General features: G+C 38.2%; 1 protein-coding gene across 2 annotated transcripts in view; it reads right to left on the reverse strand.

The window, feature by feature from the left end:
- The window catches only part of Eip75B (Ecdysone-induced protein 75B), a 199,412-nt gene that overhangs the window by 14,837 nt on the left and 171,257 nt on the right, over positions 1-13,318 (reverse strand). For both annotated transcript variants that reach the window (XM_088243576.1, XM_088243575.1), the window contains exon 3: positions 2,953-3,097. In XM_088243576.1, coding sequence (XP_088099702.1) covers positions 2,953-3,097 — 145 coding nt within the window. The remainder of the gene's footprint in view (positions 1-2,952; positions 3,098-13,318) is intronic.

The following is a 13,318-nucleotide window of genomic DNA, read 5'->3' on the forward strand; positions in this document are numbered from 1 at the left end:
TACATATACAATAAAACTTGTCTTATAAGCTCGGCCGAGTCTGATTTAATACACAACATTTGAAGAATGTAAATTCATCTAGTTGCTAAATAAACGCGAACGTCTTTATATAACTGAGTAATTTAATATTTGGGTTGGTGTTGTTGTAACATTTCGGCCACTTGCGAAGCACATCTAACACACTTCGTTGAAGTGGGTTGCTTGTTCTTTGTGTTGCTTATTTTTAGTTCTTCAAATTGACTTACAATTATCGTTTCGAGAAATATCAATCTAGTTGATCTACATTCTACGATTCTGCGTGAATGTGATACTGCCGCTGCTACCGTTAGACTAGAAGATATTTGATGGAAACCAAAATACCCCCTTCGATATGACCAACCAGTTTTAGCGAATACTTTATACTTGTAAAGATAAGAAAATCTAACAGTCAGCCTAACCTATCAGAGTTAAAGCAAATGTGACTAATAAAGTCCTATTTAAAAACCGATGACAACATATTTTATTTTTACGAGACCTCGTTTAGTGTGGAAACCTTAATATCTCCACACACATACATAGTTACATCTACCAATATTCAAATGATTTTCTGCGCAAAGACACTAGCGGCCGAGCAAACTGTACCGCCATTGAAAATGAAGCAACACGCTGCAGAAATATAACCGACAAGAGACAGATGTATACGGAGCACCGCAAGTTAGAGGGAAAGAGCCGATGTCGGTGAGTCGCAGCTCGGGCGTCAGGTCGCCGTGCCAGATAATCGGGTTCATTGCTTTACGGTGGCCCTGGGCCCAAGGAAAGCCACGCGAGGCCAGTACGATATCGCGATTGAAAGGCAAATTAAAACCACATAGTAAAAAAGGGCAAGTTGCCGTGTACTTCATACATTTCACCGAGACTGAATGGTTTTACTATTCGCGGTAATGATACTATTATTCAATGACACAGTTGTCCCCATTGCGATAGAGCATAAGCCCAGCGAATTAAGTCAATTTATAAGTAAAATGATAAAAATGTACAAGAACAAAATATAATTTTAAAAAAATATTTGAGTTCACTACATTGGCACAAATAAGGGACAATGATTTTGAAATATACAAATTTCAGAGTTTCGAAATCAACGTGAAAAAATTTTGACAATTAATATCCATCAAAAACAAATTATTTTCATATTTTTTTGCATACAAAATATTCAACATAAAAATGTATTTTAAATTAAGTCATTTTCCAAACGTTATTTTAATACGCATGTACATTTTTTTTCTAAAATTAATTCATTATTTAGTTTTCACGTTAACTTTATTATGCAATTTTCTCATACGTGTATACCAGGAGCGCATGAAACTGAAATGGTCATATCCAGTTGAAAATAAGAGCGCAACGAGTTACGTACGTAAGTCTGTCGCTACTCCGATTGGAACCGAAGTTGGCCGATGTGTAAATAAGCAATTAATCGGGCGCTAGCGAGCGGGTGACCTCAACACGGTTTCTATTCCCTTCACCGCACTACCCACCCGCGCCGGGGCAATACCCGACCAACCTTCTGATAAAGGCCTAATGCATTGGAAAAGCGAATTCCAGGACAACGGAGAATTGAGAAGGTACTTAATTTGCATAATAACCAACATACACCAAATACTAGAATATTGCTAAGAGAACTAATGAAGCCCACGATAACGAACTGAGATGGAAGGTATTTGCTTAGGGTGGAGTTGCTCATTCCACAAGTCACACAAATTATGGTACTGAGTCCTTAAACTCCTGAATTAAAAAAAACGTATTTCTTATTCTTAATTATTAATTATTTATTTTTTTGTAAGATAACTGAAAACCTATCTTTTTTAAATGTAATTGGGTTATTAATTACATCATTAGGGAAAATAACTATGATTATTATTTGATTAAACGATTTAAAAAATGCTATTTTTGTTTTTGAGTAAAATTGTTGCCCTCAAAGTTTATTCATTTTTTTTGTCGAATTTTGAAATAAGAGCTGTTTCGCCCGGCGGCTGCAGCAGAAAATGGAAATGTATATAATATCTCATTAGTCATTTTTCACCCTCATCATGACTGTCGCAAATGGCTGGAACAGAAGAAGGGGGGTAACCTATATGTTCCAGTGGAAACGTGCGAACAGCATGAGGCTGGAATCTGGATCACAATATTAGGCCATGGATAGTCCTGGCCACCGTGGGGTGGATGACCCTGTGTCTGCGCATGCTCCCCAACCCGGTTCCTGCCTCACCACCCCCCCACCCCCGGCAGTCCTGGGGTTGATCATTATTTACCTTCACCGACTTGACAAGAGTGATTGATGAACCACTTTTTGTTCCGCAGCTGGGTCGGTTGTACAAAGGAATAACATGCTACGCCGTTACGGAATGAATCAAACACGTCCTAAATATATTTCCTTTACTTAATCACTTTTATAACATGCCAGTAGGCATGCAGTGTGTCAATTGATTGAATTACTTATATTTTATTATTGCGGATAAAAAACTCATCAAATTTAATTTTTCAGATTATAAAACCGAAAGTGATTTAAGTATAGTATTATTTTTACATACGTGCGCCTACTTACAAAATTATTGGGCATTAATAAAGAACGACTTGTTTAAATAAAATTAAATGTACGTGCAAAAGTTTAAACCTTTCCCGTTTATTTTAATATTTACAAAAAAATGCATATTGTAAAATTTTGTAAACTGAAAAACCCTGAAGTCCTGAAAACGTATTTTACAATGAAAATTAATTCTCCTCATTATTATATATAAATCAATGTTTTTTTATGAAACTTTTCAATAAATTTGATAAAAAAAGGATACGTTAAAAAACTGTATCTTGAAAAAAACTTTTAAAAAAAGTTTTATTTGAATGGTAAAAAGTTTTTACAATCCTATAAAATTGTATAGAAAACAATAGCGTGTAATTGGTTAAATAAAATAGAATTCTTACCATCTCTGCTCATGCCGACGGCGATGCACTTCTTGAGGCGGCAGTACTGGCACCGGTTGCGGTTGATGCGGAGGATGGAGCATTGCTGGTTTTTGGTGCACGGCCTGTACTGGATCTTCTGCTGGATGGACCGCCGGAAGAAACCCTGCGAATCATCAGTAGCGTCAGTACCCTCTGCACCATCACTCGAGCCGTCCTCGGAGTCCGAGGGCTCGCAGCGGCAAGCCCCTTCGCCCCCGCTGTCGCTGTCGCAGCCCGAGTCGCTGGACAGCGCCTCCGCCGGAGCCCCTTCAAACAGGGGCTTCGACTCCAGCATCTGAACCAACACACTATGGGTCTTTTTCAACAAATCCGACTTCTTGGTGAGGAGGTTCCCCTGAGGTGGGGTGAGATCGTCGCTGTTGTAAACGCAACCCATTTTAACTATCTAAATTAATTCCCTAAATTTGACTAAGTATGGCGTGAATCAAAACATCACAGTCACAATATTAAATAAAAGTTTAAATCATCGAGATATCAACGTTAAATCAACTCTCGTAATATCCTCGGCGCTGGGAGAAACATCACAAATCACAAAAAAAATACTGATTGTGGTCCTCGCGCACTAAAAACAACTGTCAGCTTCTGTCACAATCGACCGTACCAGTCGACGCTCCACAACAGACTGGCCGAGCCGTAGTGTGTGCAGCACCGACCTGCAGTTCTGTCTTGTAATATCACAACCGTCCTACACGGAGCGCTAGCGTGAACTGCGAGTTCATAGCTCCCTCGGCCGGGGGCCCGCGGGCCGCGGGGCGGCGGAGGGGGGAGGACCGAGGCCCCGTGGCCTACTTACCGGCCGCTGAACTCGCGCCCCACCGAGGGAAAGTGAGAGTGTCACTCGTCCCCTCGTCCCCGAGCCCCCGCGCCCGGACTAACGGTAAGGCGATCATAGTCGCGAGTGTTCCCTTAATCGCAGATAGCCTCCCTCCAGCACCCACCTGGCGAACGACAGATGCAGCCCCGAGCCTATCCCTGACTGCACCGCGCAGGCGACGCGACCGTCGCGCGCCTGAAATGGTAACTTTCCGAGGAATGGAAGGTAACCGAGTTCATTGAACTCTCGAGCTGGAGCATATACATTTTCCGTCAAATTTCGGTAAAGTTCCTATATCGGGTGACGCAAACGTTCCAAATAAATATTTTTCTGTTGGCAAATAATATTCGGCGATTAGAATTTGAGATAAAAAAAATTCAAGAACCGATCTTATCGCGAGTTTGCGCTAGTATTAATAATTAAATTATTAAATTCAAGCGTTAAATTAGGACACAATCAACAAGAAAACGTTGTCTACTGAAGATAAGAAATTTCGCGAAAAAGAGCTTTTTCTACATTCGATTTTTCCAATTTTCCCTTGGCGCTACGCGGTCATATGCACCAGGATAGCAGAACGGTGACTAGTGTATTTTTTTGGGTCATGCGAATTCGAAGAGACGGCTGCTAGTTGCGTCAGTAGTAGACACAGGTGTGACTGTTGTGCCATCGGCTAACCAATACAAGTATGCCTTCACGCCGTTCGATGAATGGAGTTCAGTTTTTGCACGGGTCGCAGAGGAATAAATTGTTACAGTGATTATCCGTAAGAGTTTATAAAAAATGATGTAAAAAAACTGCTAATTTTATGAAAAACTGAGTTTTGTACACGATAATACCTACTTAGAACGCAAAATAATAGCACGTTACTTATTTTTTTTTTTTTTTTAATTGACAGGTTCAAATTTAAGCAAATGTTTTTATATATCACGCGTAATTTTCAAAGTGTAGTGTGTTATGATATTTATTTTTTAAATTTTAAACCAATCGACAGGTTTACTAAATTTTAACTTTTGGATCGGTACCTTTATAAATAGTGCAGTTCGGGTACTCAGGCAGTTGATATTTTAGACCCCGACGCTGATATAAAATGCAAAATGGAATCGGCCCGAAAAGCATTTAACTAAATAAAAAATCTTCTTTGTGACGATAGTATAAACCTTAAGCTGAGACAACGAATGGTCAAATATTAACGGTCTGTCTTATTGTAAGGTGTAGAAGCGTAGACTCTTAAAGTTAATATTATAAACCTCCTTGAAGCATTTGAAATGTGGATCCACCGTAGAATGTTAAGAATATCTTGGACCGATGTGATAACTAACAATGAAGTATTACGTATAGCCAAAACGAATACAGAACTATTCACCGCCGTCAAGCTCCGTAAGGTATCATATTTTGGCCATGTGTTAAGAGGTGACAAATATGTTATACTTCTGTCATGAACGGGAAGATCGAAGGACCTAGAGGGGTCAGAAGAAAACAGCTTTCCTGGCTTTGAAACATCCGAGCATGGACCAGGATTAGAACTGAGGGAGGAGCTGTTTCGCACTGCTCAGGATAGGGAAGCTTTCTCCTAAGCGGTCGTCAACGTCGGGGGACCCGACATGAAACGTGAAGAAGATATAAATAGTCATATATCATATGTTAAAAAGAACTTTCAACTATATATATTAAAAATATATTACGTATTATAATAATTTAACTATAAAAACGAAAATGTTTTTTTAATTTAATATTTACCAGTTTCGCCGCTCGCGATCGTTCGGAGGCGCATGCGGAAATTTCTCACGTTCCACGGAGCCCATAAATAAGGAGAACGTTCCGCCCTCTGAATATTTCCTTGTCCACTAGTTCCAGAATATCCCAGACGTTTAATCGGCCGTCGACCCCGCCGGGCCAACGACCGACAACGTCAACAATAATGGCGACCTAGCGTGTTGCGCAACTCGGGTTTTATGCGCTGAGGAATCGCTTCTCATATCTCCTAATCACCTGGTAGCATGGAGGGTTTACTCACTTACGAAAAAAAATACTTTTCTAGAATATATATGTAACAGATTTTTAATTATATTTTATGTATGCACATGCTGTTATTTACGTAAAATAAATCAAATAAAAATTAAAAAGAAATTGAAATTGAATTATTATTATTTTTTTTAATGAAAAAATTTAAATCATCGAGTTAAATTTAATTGAATTAAGTTGTGGTCACGGGACTTGTGTATCGGACTCACGAATCAAAGGTCCGCGGTTCGAATCCTACTCTACTCCAACTTAATTACCATTTTCTAATAATGAGTTATTTACAACTCGTTAAAAATGACCCTCAAAATGAAATAGTTGGGTAAACCTATAAATATATATATGTATAAATAAGACAATAAAATAAAATACCAAATATTATACCGCTTCTCTCACGTACGATAATTTTAATATAAATTCTCCTTGCATTATTATTGTTGATTGATATAATGCCTAAATGAATACTATATTTTTTTTTTATCCAAGTAATATTTACGTTTTCTGTGTCCAGGCGGATGACGAATGTATGATAAATATGTGTAAAATAGAACTAGAAACACCAGAATCCTGGACGAGTGTTTTTTTTTTACCAAAAAAAATCAGTTTTTAAGGCTATTTTCAACGAATTGTAAATAACTCATTATTGTAAAATGGTAATCAAGTTGTGGTAGAGTGGGGTTTGAACCTCGGACCTTTGATCTGTGAGTCCGCAACAGTAGCCACGGCACCACAAGCCGGTTTTTGATTGTTAGACGATGTTTATGACGATTGGAAATCGAGTAGAGAAAAGTCCGCCTCGTGATCTCTCGTGCATTATTTTACACACCCAGAAGCCGTACTAATGCAAGTCAAAATTCACACATGAATAGGGCAATTCACTTGCTGAATGTGGCTATCGACAGCTTAGCAGCTATCGGTTTTCTATTCAATAATTTTTAACTTATATTTACAGTCTGCATTACGTGATGGATTAAACAGCCCGTAAAGTAACGCAAGCTACAATTTTTCAAATTAATAAATAAATAAAAAATAAAATAATGGTTGGCGCGTTTGCCGACTATGCTTCAGGAGCCGGGAGGATCGACACGAAATATTAGTTTATAATGTGGTTTTCAAGGAAACAATTAATTTATGATGATTATTACACAGTCTAAAAATTATAAAGTCATTGTTTATTATCTGTTCCTTTGAATAAATGAATAAATAAAAAATATTATATGACTGCTTACTAAGACTATAGATTTATTCAATGAAATATTTATTTCCAGGGGAATATGTAAATCCAGATGGAATAATTCGAAGATAATCCCGATCCACGGATTATTTTCTAAAGTTTCTAATTTCTGTATTGATGCCAGATGAATATTGATCGGACAATAGGCTACGACGTACTCGTATATTGGATTGCAAAGTGTTGTATTCGTTATAAAAGTACATTTTCTGAGAATCCGAATGTAGCAATCAGAATTGAAATACAGTAAACACGTGACTGTTGTTGTTGTAAAGTAAGTTCTCCGGGCAACGAACGGCACAGGGCTCTAGTGACCTGGTCGCTAGCCTATATTTAGTCCATCAACTGACTTTATGTAATCTGAGACATTATAATATCTAAGCGGAATGTAATTAATGAATTATTCATACAGAAAAGTAATCGGCGGAATAGCGTAACAATTTTAAAGGGTTTTTTGTCATTCGTCACGGTTAAAATGATTCAGGAAATTCATCAAACTCGTCCCAATAATTAAGGCATAATCAAAGGGTCGCCGCGCGACGTCATTCGTGTTATACAATAAGGATATTAATACTACCTACAATAGTCGGTTAACGGTTTAACAAAAGCATGTTCCTCGTCGTTCGATCACTGATTCATGCAAATTCTCAATATCTTTCTGATTACGTGATCCGAAGACAAAATACTGCGAGAAGTGTCAGTGACCCGAGAGAGACAAGCATGTGACGCATACCGATGTAGAACGAAATGGATCAGAAGAGATGGCCAGGAAATCAGCAAAACTCTAGAAACTAAGAGCACCGTAGTACTACGAATTTAGGGCCATTGAACCGATGAACACTCCGCAGGAGTCTAAAAAAACCCAAAACTCAAATCTAATTACCAAAACATCCCGCGAAGCAGTCGACGCTAATGCGTTATTTAAAATTTATCCTCATCCGAGTCAACGGCCTTTTTAACCGGCGATGATTCAGACCGAACGCGAACCGATAACTTCGAGAGTACAACCCGGGTCCGCGTGGCGTGGAACGAAAATGGAACATAATGTTAAAGTTAACCAGAAGTTGCTCCACCTCGCTGAAACTGTACCACGAAGGGCCGGGTCATCGACCGACCCGATCCGCGAGGGAGCGGGGGAGGTCGGGAGGTGAGGGTGAGGTAAGCGCCAGGCGGCCAGGCGGCCAGGCGGCCAGGCGGCCAGGCCTGCCCGCGCAATAAGCCACACCAAAGTGCGACCATTAGGAATACATACAAACTCGACTCAGACCGTTATTCGGGCAAATGCTAATGACTCTTTTTGTTATTGTTTTTTGTGTCGAAATTATTTTTACGAGAGGCTGCTCATACATAATGTGCGTAATGATTGAATCGCGTGGATTGCGCAACGGAAGAGATTGTTTTTTTAAGACTCCTTTCATCGCTGGCGTCTGTTTACTATTTGCTAGCTGCGGCTTGATAGCTGTTTAATGACTATACCAGAAAGTTCGGCAGTATTATTTTTTTCTTTCATTTCGAAATCACCTTCAATATGAAAGTTAGAAAGTGGACCGATTCGCATTGTCATCGTGGACAGTTGGGTAATGCGCCATTTAAACCGATTACTAATTAAAAACACATCAGTAAAAGTAGGAGATGTGTAGGTATTGCGAAGTATTATTATACTCAAAATAAAAGCAAGCGGGTCGTTGCTCGATTCATTATTCGTTGTGAAAACAAGCTTAAATGTCGCAATATTCCATCATGACCATGGCACCGATGTATTGACGTGAGCGCTGCTAACTAGTACATGCCGTACTTTCACGTTATAACCATGGCCAGTAAAATCTCAAATAAGATAAATCCGTAAAAGCGATGGTAAAATTGTATTATTAACTAGGTTTAATATAACCGAGCCTTTTTTATATTGCCTTTACGCACCAGCAGACTCAATGAGTTGTTCAGTCTCACTCTATTTAGTTTAACAATGCCAAAAAGTTGAAGGAACCTTGGTTAGCGTTCAAATCGTACGAGAAATTGCCTCTTGTAAAAAGAACAAGGTATCGTAAATATGGTCAAAAATACTAAGTTAAAATAGCAGGCAGAGAAAAAAGAATTCGGATAAAGTATCCGCGGTGCACCGAAAATTCCACAACCATAAATGAGCGGAAAGGTAAACACCTTTACAACGTGACAACCAGGCGTTCTGCTAGATCATAATAATTTCCAAGCCATATTCCTGAGAATGGTATTTCGGTTCGTGATCGACCAGCTATCTCGGTCACTTCCGACGGCACGCTCCGCGAAGTATCTAAACAAGCGGTGCGAGGTGTTTCGCGGGAACCGAGTTTGTTTTTTTGACCAACTTTATTTTTTTGGTTGCCTCATACGCCTCCGCCCACGAGTTCTCCGAGATGAGTGATTGATGTAAACTGACAAGAACAGATACTTTTAGATACGGAGTGACGGGTTCTAAACAAAGGTGCTGATTATAATTTCCTCCTTTTCCCTCTTGCGATGAATCCATTCTCTCGATGGATTCCGAAATTCTAAACCAACAATGAGAAATAGAGCGTCTGGAATTGATTGTAGGTGCATTTTGGTCAGACTAACGAGAGCGTGTAATGTGTTATGAGGTTAACATATATTAACTTTAAATAAACATAATTATGTATCGTTCATAAGAAACACATTCACTCGATGGCATAAATTAGCCATTATGCTGCACGGTATATTGCTGACCATTTTCACTGATTAATTGCCGCCTTAATGGAAGACTGTTTGTTTTCTCAATGCAGTTGCCCAACAATAAGAAACATTGTTTCGAACAAGTCCTGATATTCGCAACCACAATGATAATTTAGCAGATCTACCATCTACCATTTTCTGGCGGTAATTTGCTCCATGGACGAATTACTCGTACGAACTGTACGGTACTCTAATCGATTCTGTTCGACCTCTTCCCGAATGCCCTAATCAGCGGGGAAACGGTTCCTCGCCTCCTGCACTCACACACCGTCGCATTAGGTGTTCACACGCGAATTGCTCCAACTAACACACACGCACGTGGTCCGGTTGTTGCGCGATATGCAAAGCCAAAGAGCAGTGACCGGAGGGCATTGCCCCCGCGGCCGCTGTCAGAAATGTATATTCGCCGCCGTGTGACGTCACGGCTACGTCAGACCACCTCCGTCCCTGCGCGCCCCTCTCCCGCCGGCGGTACGAGATACTTGCCTACCTCAATACTACTGCACGCGCCGGCGCAGAACATTATTCTTCTAGATTCTCCTTACCATTCTCGGTAGCAAGAACTTTATTGGGTACTTGGAAGAAAACGTATTTGTTTTCTTTCAGTACCGGAAATATTACCGAAACAAGCATAAAGCATTTACGGTACCGTAAGACATGTGTGTTCTAAATTATCTATGAAAATATTATTATTTCTATGATATTAGAACATAGCTCGATTTCCCGAAAAAAAAAGGCTTTATTTAAATTATTAAAACACAACACAGCAAAATTAATATTGATTTTAAATAGTAAACAAACACAGAATGTAAACATTTGGCTACGGGAGAAGACAATTACGGTGAGTGTTATTAGACGACTATCAGAGCGTTACATTCGCAGAAATGTTTTATTCAAAAAGATAATGAGAAAAAACAAAATGAATATAATTCTCCGGACAAACTGTTATTATGTAATTGGAAATCATAACATTATAATAATAATAATATTTATATTCTCAAAAATGTTGTAAAGAAATTAAAACATCTAGATACTCCTATGTAATTTGTCAAAAAATAAAACAGATTTTTTTTAGTTTTTAGCTACTGGGATGATTGATTAGATTAGACTGCTAAACAACACCGACCATTTCTCAATCATACGCAGATACTAACTGTATGTTTAAAAAATATATAGGGATCCCTTTGTGACTTTGAGTATTTGGCCAACTTTGGGTTAACTACATTTCTCATCAGAATTCAGAAAACAGTATATATTTTTTTAACCACTTTATTATACGGCTTTTAAAAAAAGGCCAAATAGTCAATATGTTTTTTGTAATTATTATTTGAATGAATGTCTGGTGGGACAAACAAAATAAAATATCTTGTACAGCATAATATTTTCTTTTGGATGACATATAACTTTTATAATTTTCAAATTTGTAAAAAAACGGGCATTATTTAAGTTAACACCCAATTCATACATAGGTATTTTTCGCCATAATATATTTATTTATTTATTCTTTTTTTTTCCATTATAAACCAAAATTAATAATAAAAATAATGTAACCTCACTGGGATTACTCGTGCCAAGGACACTACACAATATACTTTTTTTATAGTGTTGCATTTTTATATTATAAAAATTATGTAAAAAATTAGAAATAGAAAATAAATTAAGTACAAAAGTACCAAAAAGAAAAGTATTCGTGGAGAAATTTCCTTCGCCGCACTTTCTTTGCCCACTCCGACTCAGAACTATGTATTTTCCTTTTCCCACGCGTTCTCATCAACTTTCATCGGCCATGTTTCTGTTGCGTGATTCTGAAATGCACGCCACCTTACCGCATTTCCACGGCAATAAGAGTGTATATTTATCCTCTCTTTCTGCCTAGCGCGACTCGCGTCGTGCGTCCTCTTCCCTCCCGTAGTTCAATGCACCGTAAGCCGACGTAAACACAGTACGGCGAACGTATTTAGAGGTAGTAACGTGATGATAATATTATGGTTTAACAACACTCGGCTACCTAATAACGAGAGATTGATGATTTTGATGCTCGAAGTGCAATGGACTCTAACGCATCGATATTTAAAGATCAAAGCCACTGCTAATCACTTAACTCAAAATCATTTCGTAAAAGAAAATATTTATTTTAGAAAGATTGTTGGATGATGATTACTGGCAATCGTCAATCAAGTGATAATATTATTGCAACAGTGAAGTGATTAGAAGTTCTCAACCCTAGAAGTAAACCTATCCGATATCCTAATCAATCTTCTGAACACATTTTGTGGTCTTGTCCCTTCCCCCTCTCTATGATTACTGAATTGAGTTTCTAGGTACTATCCGTGGCCCTGTTGTAGGTCCTTTCGGATATACAGATCTGGTGGTTTCCAAAAATATTTTTTTTTGTAATCATTTCGGCGAATCGATAATGTCCAATCAATTTAATCCAAGTCACTGAAGAATTTATTTCCCTATTTTTCTTAGTCCAATGAAGTGCATATTTTGTACTTCTAGATTGCCTTCTTTCAGCACAAAGATGCTAAAGCTACAATATTACAAAGAGCTTCTTCGGGCAGCTTTTCTCGTTTTCAAACGATATGTGGGCACCTTTATGGAGACTCTTGTCTTCATGTACGGCGTGCGGTATGTGGTGGGCAAGTTTTGTTTAACCAAATCGGAAATTTTGCAGAAGAGCAAAAACAAACTTTTTTGAATGTATTAATGCTTGTAACTAAATAAATGTATATTATTGACTTTTTCATGACAATATTTTTGTGATTTTTGCTCATTTGGCTGTTAAAATATGAAAAAACTACAAAAGCATCATAATTATTGCGTTATTAAGTTAAAATCGGAGGAAAACGAGGTTTAAATATTTTTAGCCCAAAAATTTATTCACCATTTTATACATCTGGAGCTGGACTGGTGTTTTAGCCAGAATCTCAAAATTTAGATGGACTAAAAAAGTCCTGAAATGGCAACCAAAATCAGGCAGAAGAAGTGTCGGCAGCCGGCAAGGTTGCCTGATGACATATAACGATTTGCACGAAAAGTAATTTGATTATTTAAAAATCTAACTTTTAAAAATGCTGTAAAAAATTATTAAAAATATGTCATGACTAAGTAAAAAAAAAAATTTATGAAGTATACTATTTGGCGTGGTAAATAAATTTTAAATTAATATTCGTTTTTAAACCAAATGAACTGATCTGTGGTATTTGGAGCAGACGTGATAATTATTCCAAAATTTCCATAATGTGCATTAAAGTTAATCAGATCGAAATGTTATCTTGTAGGCTTCAGGGTAATATGGAATACCTCGCTGACGTGTGTCAGTTTTGATTTCGCTACCATGTTGCATGTTTGCCAAGTTACGTGGAGCCGGTTCGACCGACGCTGTGTTCCGACCACTGGCTCGGTGAACTCTTGTAGAGATGACCGATATCTTGAGTGATTGTCTGCTCGGTAAGAACTCGATGGCTTACTTTTGCTGTATTAGATTATGGAATTTGAAAGCGCTATCATCTCTTCAGTCAGAATACTTGAAA

The sequence above is a fragment of the Micrasema longulum genome, unplaced genomic scaffold (genome assembly GCF_059751315.1).
Source record: "Micrasema longulum isolate JH-2025_06_02 unplaced genomic scaffold, ASM5975131v1 h1tg000217l, whole genome shotgun sequence".
Lineage (NCBI taxonomy): Eukaryota > Metazoa > Arthropoda > Insecta > Trichoptera > Brachycentridae > Micrasema > Micrasema longulum.